The following is a 17,940-nucleotide window of genomic DNA, read 5'->3' as shown; positions in this document are numbered from 1 at the left end:
ATTATTATTATTATAATAGCCCAGGCAACACGATAATGGCCCGAGGGCATAAGCCCAAGGGCCAGTTCGTTCCTGACTTACTGGGCCTATTGTTGAGTCAATTTCCTGGTGCCGCCATTTATTGACCTGTTCAATATCAAACACATTTATCTGAATAACACCGTCTATCATCATCAACGGAAATAGATGAACAGCGAAGCGAAAGTAAACATCACCCAAGAGGTAGTGCTCGTGAAAAGAATAAGATGTACCATTTTTATCGCAAACGTTTGCCAAAAACTGTGTGACAAATTAATAGTGGACATATCAAACTTCTATCGTAAGTAGTTGGAGTTCTTTATTAATACATTTGAGTGTTGAAATAGATCAATCATCAGCTACCTGGTACCGAAAGTTAAGTTCATTGGGACATCTTTTTCGCTTTTGTCCGAGGAAAATATACTAATTATGCCGAATTTTCCAATGGTGTGCAAATACAATTATAAAAACTATCGGTTTTTGCAATCTTCAGCCCAAAAATCTAGTTAGTATGCAACTGTTTGGCTAAAATATAAACTTAGTATTGTGTACGGCGAATAGAACCTGATGTGTACGGCGTATAGCAAAATAAAATTATGTATGGCGAATAGTTTTAAGTTTGGTAACCCACAATGCAGAAGAAGGGGGTCCCTGAACGGGATTATTTTCATCGGTGACATTTTCCCCTATTTGAGATATGTTTATATCCTAATTGGGTGCAAATCGTCTATTTTGGAACAAGTGGAAATGCAGAAACAAATGAAACACATTAAAACGATCATGTTTGACTGTCATGTGCACATAAGAAATATAAAAAAAACAAATATGGATTTGGAAGCCATTTATTCTGAAATTCTTTTTGAATGAACAAATCAAACACGCAAAAGAATAGCAATTGCACAACAAAGTTTTAGTCGTGTACTACATATTGTCGGTCTCGTTCGAAAAAGAAGTACCTCCAGCTTGTGAGAAGCTGGAGGTGCGTCATTTTTGAATTCGATCGAGGCCGACGTTTATATGCAATATAAAAAGCATAATCATAGCAAGCATTCAATTGTCACCGAAGGATTATTTCGAACAATTTTCAATACGAAAATCGTCAGGGTACTTATTTGAAGCGTCTTTGAGCCTAATCGAGATGCGTCTTATGCGCACATACACCATTTTATTCAGAAAGCAGAGTTATCGGTCCGCTGTCACAAGTACAAATCTTAAGTATTATATCGTCGGCCTCGATCGAAAAGGACGTACCTCCAGCTTCTCTTTAAGTACTTCTTTTTCGAACGAGATTAATTATGTTAATTTGGTCTATGTTAATTAGACCAATTGAAGTCTCATCACCAAAAAGCTGCAAGAACAACAATCTTAACCCCTTTATGCCTAGCGTCTAGAAAAAAGGCCTTGGCAAACAGCGTAGATCCAGATGAGGCATGATGCGGCGTCTCATCAGGGTCTGCGCTGTTTGCTTCAAAAGGAATTTCTGTAAGAAATACTCTAAATATAGAAATAAATATACTAGACATCCCTAATTTTGGAAATAAATTGATCCAATTTAGGAGGATGGGAGAGTCCACTAGGCATAAATGGGTTAAGTTAGAAGAGTTGATAGACACGTGTGTTCGTCTGATCTCAGTTCAGTTTCATGCGGCGGTCTCGATCATATCAACCATTGACATTCGGGAAATAATACCACCCTCAAATTCCTTTAAACGTCCATTTTATAATTCCATTGAGAAGTAAATGTTTTAAGGCGATCATTCAAATAAGCTTACACCCATGGGGTCGTATTCCAGAAGTATCTTAAGTTAAATTTTATTCTTATCCTTAAATTGGGAAATTTTCTTAAGTGTTTTATTTCATATTGCAATAGATTGGCATCAAGATATACTTTAAAATAACATCATTATGCCAATGTTATTTTAGGAATACCAAAAAAACATGTGTTTCCTTATTTAGTAAAGAAATACAAAACATTGTAATTTTAAACTTAAGTGAAATTATTTAGGAAATGACTTAAGATGTTTCATGAATACCACCCCTGAGCACAAACATGAATTCAATATATTAACTATGCAACAGGTTATATAATCTTAAGTTCAATAAAAGGATCCCAATGGGACAATTTTTTACTCTCTCCGCATGTTGGTCGAGTAACAACTGCAGAACCATTCAGAAAGAGCTCTACAGTGGGGACCAAGATAGAGATCTCTATCACTTCATGACCAAAACAAAACAAAACTAACCAAAAAAAATGGGGCGTTTACGACATATAACTCTTGTAAAATATTGTCTGATGTCTCGAAGATAAAAAGAAATTATATATAATGATGAATAATACTGATTAAACTGATGACATTCCCTGATGTTTAACACATACAAATAAAGTATAGAGCTAATGCTCACTCACACCTAGGTTATATATATATTTCTTATTATAATAGCCTTCCATTCTAGTACCGAAAAACAAATCCCTGCCTACCAACCCTGTTTTTTTTTCAAGGAGACCAGAACGGACCTTTTTTTGGCCTTACCCACATGTCAAAACAACATTCAAGCCACGTTCGAAGGACAGTGCTTAGAGTGAACGTTAAGACTGGATCTCCAGGCAAATGTCTTACTGCAGCCCTCACATGTGTAGCGCTTCTCCTCGTGCTTTCCGCGCTGGTGATATCGAAGTCTAGACCTTTGAGGGAACGTCGCATCGCACTTATCGCATTCAAACCTTTCAAAGGAGTCCGTGTTTTTTATGCATGTCTTTAAATGACGACTCAATGATCCATGAGATGAGAATGATGCATTACAATGAGGACATTTGTCTATCGATACCTTCAGGTGCGTTGCGCAGTGAAACCTATACTGCACACTTTGATTGAATGTCTTTTCACACAAAGAACATTTGTGTTTAAAGCTGTTACTGTGTTTAGATTTAATGTGTAAATTTAGACTATATTTAGTTTTATAGTTTTTGCCGCACGTTTCACACATCAACAGAGTTTTCGACGGAATCGGATCCTTGCATGTTTGTTGCTGTACTACACCTACAGATGTGCTTGTACTCGCCTGGGCAATGGTTTGCTGCTTTGCAAAAGTGCTTGTTCGTGGTCCAGGTGTATGCCATCTGCATCGTTTCACGTGTTTGTTATAGTTCGACTTGTCAGTGGAGTAATACCCACACTGACACGAATGCACTGCGCGGATGCTCTCTTCAAGGCCAGAAACACCCAGCGACTCATCCATTTCTGAAATAGGGAGACAAACTAATAAGGAAAATTGTATGGAATGCCTTTATTGAAGTGCCTCTATCACTCAAAATTGTCTACCCTAAATTCACGCGTTTCACTCTAACTCATGATTATGTCCACATGCTGTTTTCTTTTGCATTGCATCTCTACCTTTCCCTCACCCCAAATACCACAACAAGCATAGACTTATAATATGGTCATCGACGCAATAATTCTATCAAACCCATGTAATTAGGATCCCTGGGTTTAGGGGTAGACCGTATTCACAATCCGGTTTGCAGTGGCATATACTTCATTCTGGTTTCTCCTCTTTAGTATAACTCAATATTGTGGATAGATTCTATTTTAAAAAGCGCAACAAGTGTAACGTAATCCCGCGGTGTATGTTTGGTGTAACGTGATCCCGCGGTGTATGTTTGGATCATAAATCAGAACGAGCTTTCGCCTGAAAATGGTATTTGCAAACACTAACAAGATGTGTTTGTGAAACACAATGTCCCCCTATATGATGTTTGACCTTGAAGGATGACCTTGACCCCTATATGATGTTTGACCTTGAATGATGACCTTGACCCTTCACCACTCAAAATGTGCAGCTCCATGAGATACACATGCATTTCAAATATAAAATTGCTAGCTTTAATATTGCAGAAGTGACATTACATGAGCAATTTTGAACCATATATTTGACCTTGAAGGATGACCTTGACCTTGACCTTTCACCACTCAAAATGTGCAGCTCCATGAGATACACATGCATGCCAAATATCAAGTTGCTATCTTCAATATTGCAAAAGTACTCATAAAATTAGCGATTTTGGCCACATATATTTGACATCTGACCTTGAAGGATGACCTTGACCTTGACCTTTCACCACTCAAAATGTGCAGCTCCATGAGATACACATGCATGCCAAATATCAAGTTGCTATCTTGAATATTGAAATACTGCAAAAGTGTACATTAAATGAGCGATTTTGACCCATATATTTGACCTTTGACCTTGAAGGATGACCTTGACCTTTCACCACTTAAAATGTGCAGCTCCATGAGATACATATGCATGCCAAATATCAAGTTGCTATCTTCAATATTGCAAAAGTTATTGCAAATGTTAAATGTGGCGCAAACCAACCAACCAACCAACCAACCAACCAACCAACCAACCAACCAACCAACAGACCAACAGACAGGGCAAAAACAATATGTCCCCCACTACTATAGTGGGGGACATAAAAAATAGCAGTTTAAGGGAATGGTTTCACTATATTATTTGATTATAATAAATTATCACACTAGTGTTAAAATGCCAATTCGCTGCAACTATTCGCCGTACATTACTAACTATTCATCGTACACGACTTTTGCCATAAACAACTATTCGCCGTTCACTATAGGTGCATGTATTTCATTTTAATAGATTTCCACGAACAAAGTAGCGTTTTATTGTTTCTGTTGATGTTGGTTTGTTGTTCCTTTTTTAGTTCATAAACATTACACATTTTCATAAAATGTGTTTGACATATTTTGTGAACCAATGGCGTTCACAAAGTCGCAATCACACATCTGAAACAAACAATACATGCGCCGCGTCATGTTTCCAATGATCTACGTACATAAGACACTTTGATTTTAACATAAAATCACTTGCTCTATTTAAAAAAACGTAAAACACACAGTTTACTTATTCTCTTTTCCTCCATCTCTTCAAAAACATGATTAATACTTCTATATTCTGTATTACTTTTTAATTATTAAACAAACCTCAAACGTTCATTATACACGCTTATAACATGACTCACGTTTAAGGAGTGAAATAACGTAACGCTCAATTTTGTTTATTACACGGGTGTTATTACACTAGTTATGTAACTGTGAAATGACGTCATTTTTGTGACGAAATGACGTCATTATTCCAGTGGATTTCTTCAGTTAAACTCTTTTACAATGTGAATACAAAGGTGAAAAGAGCATAAAATAAAGAAAAAAATTGTTGGTCATGTTATAAATAGAATCTTAGATTTGTGGTCATTTTGTATTGAATTTATTAAACTCGTTATCTAAATAAAGATAAAAACTCGGCAAGCCTCGTTTTTATTTTTGTTTAGATGACTCGTTTAATAAATTCAATACAAAACGACCACTCATGCAAGATCCTATATATAACGTACGTTATATAGAACATTGTCAGACCCTTTAGTCTGACCGTTAATGCATAGTGCGTTAGTTTAAACTTTAGTTAAACCATATTTATTTGATCTCGAAATCCGACAGCTTATTGAAACGCTATTGAGTCGGTTTCCTGGGTAAAACCGGTACTTAGTTTCTTTGGGGTAGATCCAAAGAGCGCTCCACAGTGGAGAATCCGTGACCTTCCGGTCGATAGGCGGTCACCATATCCACTAAGGCGACCTTATGGCAGTACCAGGTGTTTCACCATATGCTTTTTAAGGTTTGACTTGGTGGTGCAGCAATACGGGCACGCGGTACATTGGAAGAGCTTTTCCCCCGTATGGATCCTCTCGTGCACCATGACTTCCGAGGGAGTCAAAAATCTCTTCCCACAAAATCGACACGTTGCGTGCTTAATGTATGACGACTTTGCTGTACTGGGGTAGTCTGAAATATATTAGAAATCCAACAAAAGGCGAGTGGACACACATCAATAACACCATTCTTATGCTTTACCACAGTCAAGTCGCATGATGCGGCGTCTCATCAGGGTCTACGCTGTTTGCTTAAAGGAATTTCTGTAAGAAAAATTCTAAATATAGTAATAAATATACTAGACATCCCTAACTTTGGAAATAAATTGATCCAATTTTGAAAGATGGGAGAGTCCACTAGGCATAAATGGGTTAAACTGACCCAAACACTAGCATCCTACATTTGGCTGCAAGAAGATAAAAACTTAGTGGCACATGATGTGCAGCTTTTTAATTATTCCAAAATAATTCGGATACTGATTTTGACAAGAAATACGTCAATATGTGTACATTGACAATCTTTAAATAAGCAAAAGAATGGTATTCATTCTTAATCAAGTTTTGCATTAGCACAGGTAAATCTGTTTTGAAGTGAAGAATGCACTTATAATTTTGAAAGGTTTGAAAAAATATATATGTTATACAAGATAAAGGACCCAACAGTGAGAAGAAGAAACTCCACCTAACATACATGACAACATTTTAATATCAAAATACTTGTATTATTACATTTCCTACACAATATATACAACATTACAGAGGAACAAAACGTATGTAAAGACGTTCGTTTTGGTAATTTCTACATAACCATTCATTAAAATCTATCATCAAAAACCTAACTATAGCAAAATAAACATGTGAGAATAATAACAAACGCACACAGACAACCCATGACAGCATCGTGTGCATGAATGCATTTAAATACAATTGTATCAATAGTGAAATAAAATGATTGTGTGCATCAAGAAAAACTCAAAAACAAAACTTTTTACACAATGCTTTCAACAAATTCTACAGCTCTACTAACTATGAATCGACCCTAGTTATATGACCACTGCGGCATTGTTTGTTTTGACCCCAGCGGCATAATTTGAACAAACCTGTTAGTGTTAGAGATCCACCATACGATGCTATATGCCAAACACCCCTTTTTGCGGTTTAAGAAAAGATTTTAAAAGTTTTCAAAACATACATAAATGAAAACTAGTTACCCCAAAGGCGGAGCCAACTTTGACCCCATCGGCATTGTTAAAATAAACTTTTATAGGACCACCAAACGAATTTACACACCAAATATTAAGCTAAAAACCATTGCGGATTCATAGAAAAAATGTGTAAAAATAAGAGATGTGTTTGTCAAAAACACAATGCCCCCTATTGAGCCGCTTTCAAGCCATATATTTGACCTTTGACCATGAAGGATGACCTTAACCTTGACCTTTAACCACTCAAAATATGCAGCTCCATGAGATACACATGCATGCCAAATATCAAGTTGCTATCTTCAATAATGCAAAAGTTTTTGCAAAAATTTAACAAGTTAAAAGTTTTAGGACACACACATACAATAAATGACACACAGACAGACAGGCCAAAAACAATATGCCCCCGATCTTTCGATCAAGGGGCATAAAAAGTCAATATAAACCATGTGGCCCCTGGGGCGTGGTTAAGTTCTACCCCAGGGGAAGGATTTTACGAAACCCATAAAATGTTTAATATCACTTACTGAAAACTGAACCTTGCTGTTTCAGGGATGTTTGAGGTTATTAACTATAGTACATGTAGATCATATGACCTCTGGGGCATGGTCAGGTTCGACCTGTGGGCTATTATTTAAACAAACTCAGAAGAGGATTGCATTATGTGACATGCAAAAAAAAACTTGGTGCCTTGCGGTTTCATAACGAAGATTTTTAATACATACATACATGTATACGGAAAACAAGTAACCCCTATGGCGAAGTCAATTAAGAACAAAGGGTAATGATTTGAATAAACTTGGTAGAGAACCAACAGTTACTCACACAATTGTAAAACTCTGGCCCGTGTGGTTCCAGAGAAGAGTTTAAAATTTATTCACTATTTAAGTCTATACAACTAGCCTGACCCCTGGGGATGACCAGTTTCGAACCGAGGGCATAATTAAAACAAACTAAGTATAAAACAAGGGACAAAATTGTCACAAAACCAGGTTTTCATTGTGAAAAAAAAATCTGATAAAGGGAGAAAACTCAAACTGAACTTTTGAAATGACCAAAAAAAATTAACCCCCTTTGTAATTTTTTTTTTTTTTTAAATCTATTTTTAGTCGTGGCGACCTTGACATTGGATATTGACGTGATTCTTTCGTGGGACACACCGTCCCATGATGGTGAACAAATGTGCCAAATGATTTTAAAATCTCACAATGAATGACATAGTTATGGCCAGGACAAGCTCATTTATGGCCATTTTTGACCTTTGAACTCAAAGTGTGACCTTGACCTTGGAGATATCGACGTAATTATTTCGCGCGACACACCGTCCAATGATGGTGAACAAATGTGCCAAATGATTTTAAAATCTGACGATGAACGACATAGTTATGGCTCGGACAAGCTCATTTATGGCCATTTTTGACCTTTGAACTCAAAGTGTGACCTTGACCTTGGAGATATCGACGTAATTATTTCGCGCGACACACCGTCCAATGATGGTGAACAAATGTGCCAAATGATTTCAAAATCTGACAATGAACGACATAGTTATGGCCCGGACAAGCTTATTCCGCCAGCCCGCCAGCTCGCCAGCCAGCCCGCCAGCCAGCCAGCCCACCCGCATTCGCCAATCTAATAACCAGTTTTTTCCTTCGGAAAACCTGGTTAATGACCACAAGACAATGTTACACACCATATATTTAACCTCTTATCCTTGTGGTTTCAGAGATTTTTAACGTTTTCATTTTTAACACATATTTTATGTCATGTGACCTACAAATGCAGCAGACCAAAACTATATTTTAAAAAGTGTCACCCAATAATCATTCATGTGAAGTTTTGTTAAAATCTGTCAAAAGGTTGAGGAAAAAAAGTATTTTGAAGAAAACAATTTATAGACGCAAGCACTTACTGACAGACGCAGGACAACACTGTACCCTTAAAGCTCCCACAAGCTCCCTATGTACTCAAGTGAGATATAAAAAAATAACTTCTACTCACTTTGCATATTTTTACATACACTAAGCGCTCAGGTGAGCTAACGACTACATGCAAATTGTTTAACCCAGTTATGCCTAGTGGACTCTCCCATCCTTCTTAATTAGATCAATTTATTTCCAAAATAAGGGATGTCAAGTATATTTATTTCTATATTTAGAATATTTCTTACAGAAATTCCTTTAATAAAACAGTGCAGACCCTGATGAAACGCCGCATCATGTGGCGTCAAATCTGGGTCTACGCTGTTTGCCAAGGCCTTTTATGAAGACACTAGGCATAAATGGGTTAAACACATCGCCCATATTTTCACACATAGAAATGTGTTCACACTTCAAATAACAATCAATCGCATCTGTTGCTTATTATTTAAGCATGCCGTCCGTGTCTTTCGCATGCACTAGCATGTGTTTCTTGAGATTTCCCTTGGTGTTGGCCTTATGGTCACACAAGTGACAGGCGTATGGCTTCTCGCCCGTATGGACCCGGATGTGCATCTCTAGCGCGTACCTGCTAGCCATCACCTTGCTGCAATGGGGGCATTTGTGCTTCAGATTCAGGGCCAGGGCCATCGGGGATAACTCTCGCTGCTGTCTCATCAGCTCCAAGTGCTGCAGGATGCGTAGATGATCTGAAATGATATGTAATGGTATGCGTAAATGGTAGAGTTACATCTATTATGCAAAAGGTCGACAACGAAGTTGAACTTGAAAACAAAGGATGGGTAGAGTTACACAAGAGGTATGACACGGAGTTTACTTTGAAAACAAATGGTGTGCGGTTAACCCATTTATGCCTAGCGTCTAGAAAAAGGCCTTAGAACTAGTGTCATCTTTCAAACTTTAACCCATTTATGCCTAGCGTCTGGGAAAAAGGCCTTGACAAACAGCGTAGATCCAGATGATACGCCACATGATGCGGCGTCTCATCAGGGTCTGCGCTGCTTGCTTAAAGGAATTTCTGTAAGAAATATTCTAAATATAGAAATAAATATACTAGACATCCCTAATTTTGGCAATAAATTGATCCAATTTAGAAGATTGGGAGAGTTCACTAGGCATAAATGGGTTAAGTTAGCGTTGCGGTTTAGTTAGCGGTAAAAAGGCACCTGTGATCTAAGAAATTGTTAATGATATGAGTAAGTGGTGACATTATATTTGAAGAACACAACAAAGTAGTTCCTGAAAACAATGGAGCAGTGGTAAAGTTAGCGGTAAATGGCATAAGCAATCTGAAATCAACCATTAAAGGTACAGTGGATGCAGTAATAAATAAAACATTTAATCTGAAACCTGCTGAAAATTATTGGAATGTTCAGCCCTATCCAGGTATAAGATATATTTTCTGATATAAGGCATTGGTGGTATAATAACAAGGGCTGTTTGTAAAACATGCATGCCCCCCATGTGGACTCTCCGTTGTAGTGACAGCCATTGTGTGAATATGTTTTTTGTCACTGTGACCTTGACCTTTGACCTAGTGACCTGAAAATCAATAGGGGTCATCTGCCAGTCATGATCAATGTACCTATGAAGTTTCATGATCCTAGCTATAAGCGTTCTTGAGTTATCATCTGGACACCATTTTACTATTTCGGGTCACCGTGACCGTGACCTTTGACCTAGTGACATGAAAATCAATAGGGGTCATCTGCGAGTCATGATCAATCTACCTATCAAGTTTCATGATCCTCGGACTAAGCGTTCTTCAGTTATCATCCAGAAACCATTTTACTATTTCGGGTCATAGTGACCTTGACCTTTGACCTAGTGACCTGAAAAACAATAGGGGTCATCTGCGAGTCATGATCAATCTACCTATCAAGTTTCATGATCCTAGGCCTAAGCATTCTTGAGTTATCATCCGGAAACCATTTTACTATTTTGGGTCACTGTGACCTTGACCTTTGACCTAGTGACCTGAAAAACAATAGGGGTCATCTGCGAGTCATGATCAATCTACCTATCAAGTTTCATGATCCTAGGCCTAAGCGTTCTTGAGTTATCATCCGGAAACCATTTTACTATTTCGGGTCACTGTGACCTTGACCTTTGACCTAGTGACCTGAAAATCAATAGGGGTCATCTGCGAGTCATGATCAATGAACCTATGAAGTTTCATGATCCTAGGCCCAAGCGTTCTTGAGTTATCGTCTGACAACCACCTGGTGGACGGACCAACAGACTGACCGACCAACAGACCGACCGACATGAGCAAAGCAATATACCCCCTCTCCTCGAAGGGGGGCATAAAAAGTTTACAGCTCTACAGGAAGGCTGACCGAAATTCTGACATTCCATCTAAGAGCAGTAGTCGAGGAAAATGGCATGATAATCTGTAAGAGAAAAAGACAATGGTAGTGATTTGTTTAAAAGACATGTATTCAATGTGTCTCTTAGATCGGACAAAATATTGAGATATAAAAATGTGTTAACAGAAAGCAAGTGTAGAAATAGGGAAGAAGAAATCAATACACATATCGCTCAAATTGTTATTTATTTACATACATGTGCATAACATAAAATTGCTCAAATTGTTATTTATTTACATACATGTGCATTACATAAAATGATTGACATTGCGAGAAATATTACATAATGATAACAACCAAACAATTATACTTTCAAGTCTATGGAAACCAACATATTTCAAATAGGATGCTGCATAAAATAAAAGCATTACATGCCCCAAGTAGAAGCTTTGTCAGGTAAGGTATTGTGAGTGTGTTAAAGGGGCCTTTTCACGTTTTGGTAAATTGACAAAGTTTAAAAAAGTTGTTTCAGATTCAAACATTTTCGATTTAGTTATGATATTTGGGAGGAAACAGTAATACTGAACATTTACCATGCTCTAAGACAGCCATTAAATGCATCTTTTGAAGATTTAAAAACCTGAAAATTACAAAGTGTTGCAACGCGAAACCATTGAATAATTTGGAGATTTCTGTTGTTTATATTAGTATAAAATACAACTTTCTTTGAATGCGGGAGAATAGTCGAGAGGTTTAAGTGTTAAGACTTGTCACTCCAGGACTCCAGGGATCAGTGGTTCAAGTCAAGCCCTGTTGAAGGTTACTTTTTTTCTTCTTTTTTAAGTTTTATTCTTGATATTTTACTGGAGCTTTTTATAGCAAATGTTTACATTTATCAATAGAAAACATTTACTGACAAATTTCAAAACATGCCAAAATCTGTGAAAAGGACCCTTTAATAGTGGTCACAGACAAACATGCGCATCTATTCAAGTATTTGTCAGGTGATGTGATGTGATGTGTGTGTGTGTTAATAGTGTTCACATATATTATCCTTTCAAGTATCGAACCTTCGAAGTTTGACACGAAAAAAGTCGTGATGATTTACCCCTTTACCTCTTAGATACGCATTTTCACGCATGTGTAGTCCCTTAGAAAGTTATCATTAATTAAAGACCTTTCTTACTGTATTCAAGTTTTTAAGGCCTCTATTCCAACCCTTAGGTACTGATGAACAGCAAACAGCATAAAACCTGAACAGACAGTGAGTAACTCACAGGCTGTTCTGGTTTTATGCTGTTTGCACATACCCATTTTCACTTGGCTTCTAAGGAGAAAGGGTTCACCAAAACATTGCACCTTATGGTTCAGTCAAAGGGTTCACCAAAACATCGCACCTTATGGTTCAGTCAAAAGGGTTTACAAAAACATCGCACCTTATGGTTCAGTCAAAAGGGTTCACCAAAACATCGCACCTTATGGTTCAGTCAATAGGGTTCACCAAAACATTGCACCTTATGGTTCAGTCAAAAGGGTTCACCAAAACATCGCACCTTATGGTTCAGTAAAAAGGGTTCACCAAAACATTGCACCTTATGGTTCAGTCAAAAGGGTTCACCAAAACATCGCACCTTATGGTTCAGTCAAAAGGGTTCACCAAAACATCGCACCTTATGGTTCAGTCAAAAGGGTTCACCAAAACATCGCACCTTATGGTTCAGTCAATATAGTTCACCAAAACATCGCACCTTATGGTTCAGTCAAAAGGGTTCACCAAAACATCGCACCTTATGGTTCAGTCAAAAGGGTTCACCAAAACATCGCACCTTATGGTTCAGTTAAAAGGGTTCACCAAAACATTGCACCTTATGGTTCAGTCAAAAGGGTTCACCAAAACATCGCACTTGATGGTTCAGTCAAAAGGGTTCACCAAAACATCGCACCTTATGGTTCAGTCAATAGGGTTCACCAAAACATCGCACCTTATGGTTCAGTCAAAAGGGTTCACCAAAACATCGCACCTTATGGTTCAGTCAAAAGGGTTCACCAAAACATCGCACCTTATGGTTCAGTCAATAGGGTTCACCAAAACATCGCACCTTATGGTTCAGTCAAAAGGGTTCACCAAAACATCGCACCTAATGGTTCAGTCAAAAGGGTTCACCAAAACATCGCACCTTATGGTTCAGTCAAAAGGGTTCACCAAAACATCGCACCTTATGGTTCAGTTAAAAGGGTTCACCAAAACATTGCACCTTATGGTTCAGTCAAAAGGGTTCACCAAAACATCGCACTTGATGGTTCAGTCAAAAGGGTTCACCAAAACATCGCACCTTATGGTTCAGTCAATAGGGTTCACCAAAACATCGCACCTTATGGTTCAGTCAAAAGGGTTCACCAAAACATCGCACCTTATGGTTCAGTCAAAAGGGTTCACCAAAACATCGCACCTTATGGTTCAGTCAATAGGGTTCACCAAAACATCGCACCTTATGGTTCAGTCAAAAGGGTTCACCAAAACATCGCACCTTATGGTTCAGTCAAAAGGGTTCACCAAAACATCGCACCTTATGGTTCAGTCAATAGGGTTCACCAAAACATCGCACCTTATGGTTCAGTCAAAAGGGTTCACCAAAACATCGCACCTAATGGTTCAGTCAAAAGGGTTCACCAAAACATCGCACCTTATGGTTCAGTCAAAAGGGTTCACCAAAACATCGCACCTTATGGTTCAGTCAATATAGTTCACCAAAACATCGCACCTTATGGTTCAGTCAAAAGGGTTCACCAAAACATCGCACCTTATGGTTCAGTCAAAAGGGTTCACCAAAACATCGCACCTTATGGTTCAGTTAAAAGGGTTCACCAAAACATTGCACCTTATGGTTCAGTCAAAAGGGTTCACCAAAACATCGCACTTGATGGTTCAGTCAAAAGGGTTCACCAAAACATCGCACCTTATGGTTCAGTCAATAGGGTTCACCAAAACATCGCACCTTATGGTTCAGTCAAAAGGGTTCACCAAAACATCGCACCTTATGGTTCAGTCAAAAGGGTTCACCAAAACATCGCACCTTATGGTTCAGTCAATAGGGTTCACCAAAACATCGCACCTTATGGTTCAGTCAAAAGGGTTCACCAAAACATCGCACCTAATGGTTCAGTCAAAAGGGTTCACCAAAACATCGCACTGTATGGTTCAGTCAAAAGGGTTCACCAAAACATCGCACCTTATGGTTCAGTCAAAATCCAAAAGTATGTCAATGTCAAGGTCAAACTGATATTTAGTGTCCAAAGACAACATCTATTCAAGTCCCAAGGCATTACAAGAAGTCTTATTGATGTCAAACCAAATGTGTCACGTCAAAAAAACAACAAAATTAAGCAATGAACCAACAAATGAACGGATAGGCAAATTGCTATTTGCCTCATATCATCTGTAGATGCTGAGGTGCATACAACACAAGGTTAACCTATTCTATGGGCAGCTCCGCAAACAAGTGAATAACATGAGGAAACAATTTAAAACTACTGTACAACATATTGTAAATAATGAATAACACTGAACAGGAAAATGTAAAACCTGAAAACAAATTATTAAGTTTGTTCACTTCTCCACAACTATTTAACTCTTTCAGTGCTGGAGCCGAATTTTGAAGGCCTTTGCAAACAATTTGGATCCAGATGAGACGCCACAGAACGTGGCGTCTCATCAGGATCCAAACTGTTTGCTATTCTGATAGTATTCTTTGAAAATCGAAGAAAATGCTAATTTTAGAAATTAAGCAGCTGACATTTTAGCAGACGACAACTTTCCCAGCATGCAAAGGGTTAACGTAATTTTGAATGAACGAGCATATGAATCTTCAAGTTCCCCTTGGTGTTAGCCTTATGGTCACAGACAGTGCAGGCAAACGGTTTCTCCCCAGTATGGATGCGTATATGCCTCTCCAGCGCGGCGTTGGAGGACATGGGCTTGGAGCAATACTGACAGATATGCTTCAGGTTGAGCCTCAAGGCCGATAACTCGCTCGCACTGCCATAGCGGTAGGACCCATGTGCTGAAAAACATAAAAGACGTATAATACCAGGATGGGAAACCACGCGCTATCCCATAAACATCTCGCGGCAGGGTCATGTGGTTAGCTTCAAGCGCGTAGCTGTTAAAATGGCCGCGCGTGTATGGTAACCGATCCCCCTTCGCCGATGTCGGATAAAGAAATTACTTAATGAATTATTATGTATTTTATAGGTCTTTGAATAAATCAAGACCGCACATTAGAAAGTAATGCTTCATTGCATACACAGTCACCGGGCATAACACAAACTATAAACAAGTAAATCTATTGAGTTGATACCCTCGGCCGAATAAATTGTGTTCTATGAGAGGGCTATAACTGTAAAAATACAAATGTGCTGTAATAAATCATGGCAGCTCGCTGAAATGCAAATCCAGTGCATAACACATGTTATGAACAAGACTATTGCCAAGCAATATATGTCCCCTATTGGCTCCACCAAAGTCAGACAAATTTATTATTTGTTGCCGTAGCAACCAGAATTTTTGACGTAGGAACAAAATAAAATGATGTGCATAATGTCCATATTGCCATCTATCCGAGCTTCAAGTATCATGAAAAAATATTAAGAACTTTTAAAGTTATCGCAGGATCCAGAAAAGTGTGACAGACTGACGGACATACAGAGCGCAAACCATAAGTCCCCCCGGTGAAACCGGTAGGGGACAATAACATAGATCTCACCATTTGAGAAGGTCTTTTTATAAAAAGTTATTGACACCAAAAAAATATATATTCATAAAATATTCTAAGTATATAATTATGAGCATCATGTACGTATTTCCTACAAATTAAGACCACGGCTTTCTCGAATTATACAAATCAATAAATAGACGATGCCAATCGTTGTTTTCGTTCGGTGAATAACAATATAAATATGAACACAACAGCTTATTTATTAAATCAGATTCAACATTTTGCACAAAGTTATTGGAAAGAGCTAGAAAAAGCCTGAAATTGTTCTTCTAAAAATTTACTTTAGTCTTAAAATAACTCACAACAAACAGCATGTATTAAAAAAAACTTATATTGAACGAACAATAACGCATATTTACACTATGACCTCACCCTTTGCATGCTGGGAAATTTGTCGTCTGCTAAAATGTAGTCTCCTGAATTTCTAAAATTAGCATTTTCTTCGATTTTTTTTAAAGAATACTATCAAAATAGCAAACAGTTTGGATCCTGATGAGACGCCACGTCTCATCTGGATCCAAACTGTTTGCAAAGGCCTTAAAAATTCGGTTCCAGCACTGAAAGAGTTAAAAAACAACACATGCTTGGTAAAAACTAGAATGAGCTTTACATGCATACATATGTAAATAAAATAAGCTTAAATGAAACAAAAATGTGAAGATTGTTAACATCGTTTGGATCTATCCCTTAAATATATCAACGATTGATAAAACACATAATTCAAAATGATAAGTATTAAATCCATTCTTAAAACTGAACTCACATGATCATTAACTCACTCAACAAAAGTTAGAGTCAATTCCTACAATTTAACCCATTTATGCCTAGCGTCTAGAAAAAAGACCTTGCATCATGCGGCGTCTCATCTGGGTATACGCCCGTTTGCTTACAGGAATTTTTGTAAGAAATATTCTAAATATAGAAATAAATATACTAGACATCCCAAATTTTAGAAATAAATTGATCCAATTTGGAAGGATGGGAGAATCCACTAGACATAAATGGGTTAAAGTTCTCTACTTCATCATTTTCTGGTTTTGAATTTCAAGAAGTTGTTCCTTGGCGTGAACAAGCATGTGGGCTTTCATGTTGCCCTTGGTGGAGAACCTTTTGTGACACACCTCACACTCAAATGGTTTCTCGCCGGTATGCACCCTCTCATGCATCGCCAGGGCCCCTTTGCTAGGGAACGGTTTGGCACAGAATGGGCACAGGTACTTCATCGTCCGGAGTGCGATGTCATCCATGCTTGCTTGCAAGTCTGGTAAACCTTCTGCGGTCATTGAGTCGTGGTGCCCCTTTATAAATAGACCCTTCGAGATAATCGGTCCGACCATCTGAATCGGGACACCGCTTGCACGTTGACCTGAAATTGATACAATGTTGTTTGAAATATTATGTTAAGACCTTTTTATTTTAGCTCGATTGCATCGCAAGATCAATGCTTAATGAAACGCTCTCCAGTCCCTTTCCTTGGTTAAAGCAGCACTTGGGTGTCTTTTGGGGGTGATCGACATAACATTCCCAACGTGGGGTGCGAACCCGTGACCTCTCGGGCGCTAGACGGACACAACATCCACAACGCCATGGGGACCTTACGAATTAAGGTTAGCTATTCAAGTATTATCAGGATGCAACACCCAACTTAAAATCTTGCATAAGGGGTTTTAAGAAATCGCTATCCAAAAGTTAGTTCCCCAAGGCTCAACATGAAAGAAGAACATGTCTAAAAGTCAGTGGGCTCACGTCAACTTAAAACAATGCTATTCTAACACTGACTATACCAAGGGAAAGATCCAAACTTAAGACTAGTAGTTGATTTCACAATATTTATTAAACAATATGAATACATAATACTAAATACATAATACTAAGACACTTTATTGTGTAGTGGACTTCTTGACATATCTACTACATGTATCACTGATTTCTCAATGACATTTTGCACTGTCATTCAATGATGAATTGCAG

General features: G+C 38.0%; 1 protein-coding gene and 2 long non-coding RNA genes across 4 annotated transcripts in view; all 3 read right to left on the bottom strand.

Moving 5' to 3' along the window:
• Window positions 1-3,255, bottom strand: part of LOC127865882 (zinc finger protein 729-like) — a 69,119-nt gene extending 65,864 nt beyond the window's left edge. Inside the window, exon 1 of the mRNA XM_052405926.1 lies at window positions 3,192-3,255. Within this exon, the coding sequence (XP_052261886.1) occupies window positions 3,192-3,255 (64 nt within the window). The remainder of the gene's footprint in view (window positions 1-3,191) is intronic.
• Window positions 3,256-6,434: 3,179 nt separating this feature from the next.
• Window positions 6,435-11,382, bottom strand: LOC127864641 (uncharacterized). Its single transcript, XR_008042167.1, has 2 exons — window positions 11,225-11,382; window positions 6,435-9,574 (listed from the first exon to the last, which is right to left on the bottom strand). It is a non-coding gene; the product is annotated as an uncharacterized LOC127864641 (long non-coding RNA).
• A 43-nt stretch (window positions 11,383-11,425) lies between these two features.
• On the bottom strand, window positions 11,426-16,976 carry LOC127864646 (uncharacterized). 2 transcript variants are annotated; one of them, XR_008042173.1, is made up of 4 exons: window positions 14,425-16,976; window positions 14,113-14,268; window positions 13,372-14,034; window positions 11,426-13,332 (listed from the first exon to the last, which is right to left on the bottom strand). It is a non-coding gene; the product is annotated as an uncharacterized LOC127864646 (long non-coding RNA). The 2 variants fall into 2 exon arrangements; XR_008042174.1 differs by having other exon boundaries at window positions 13,567-14,229.
• Between the last annotated feature and the right edge of the window lie 964 nt (window positions 16,977-17,940).

This window comes from Dreissena polymorpha, chromosome 1 (genome assembly GCF_020536995.1).
Source record: "Dreissena polymorpha isolate Duluth1 chromosome 1, UMN_Dpol_1.0, whole genome shotgun sequence".
NCBI classification, from domain to species: domain Eukaryota; kingdom Metazoa; phylum Mollusca; class Bivalvia; order Myida; family Dreissenidae; genus Dreissena; species Dreissena polymorpha.
Note: the sequence above shows the minus strand (reverse complement) of the source record. Positions and strands in the feature narration are given on the sequence as shown.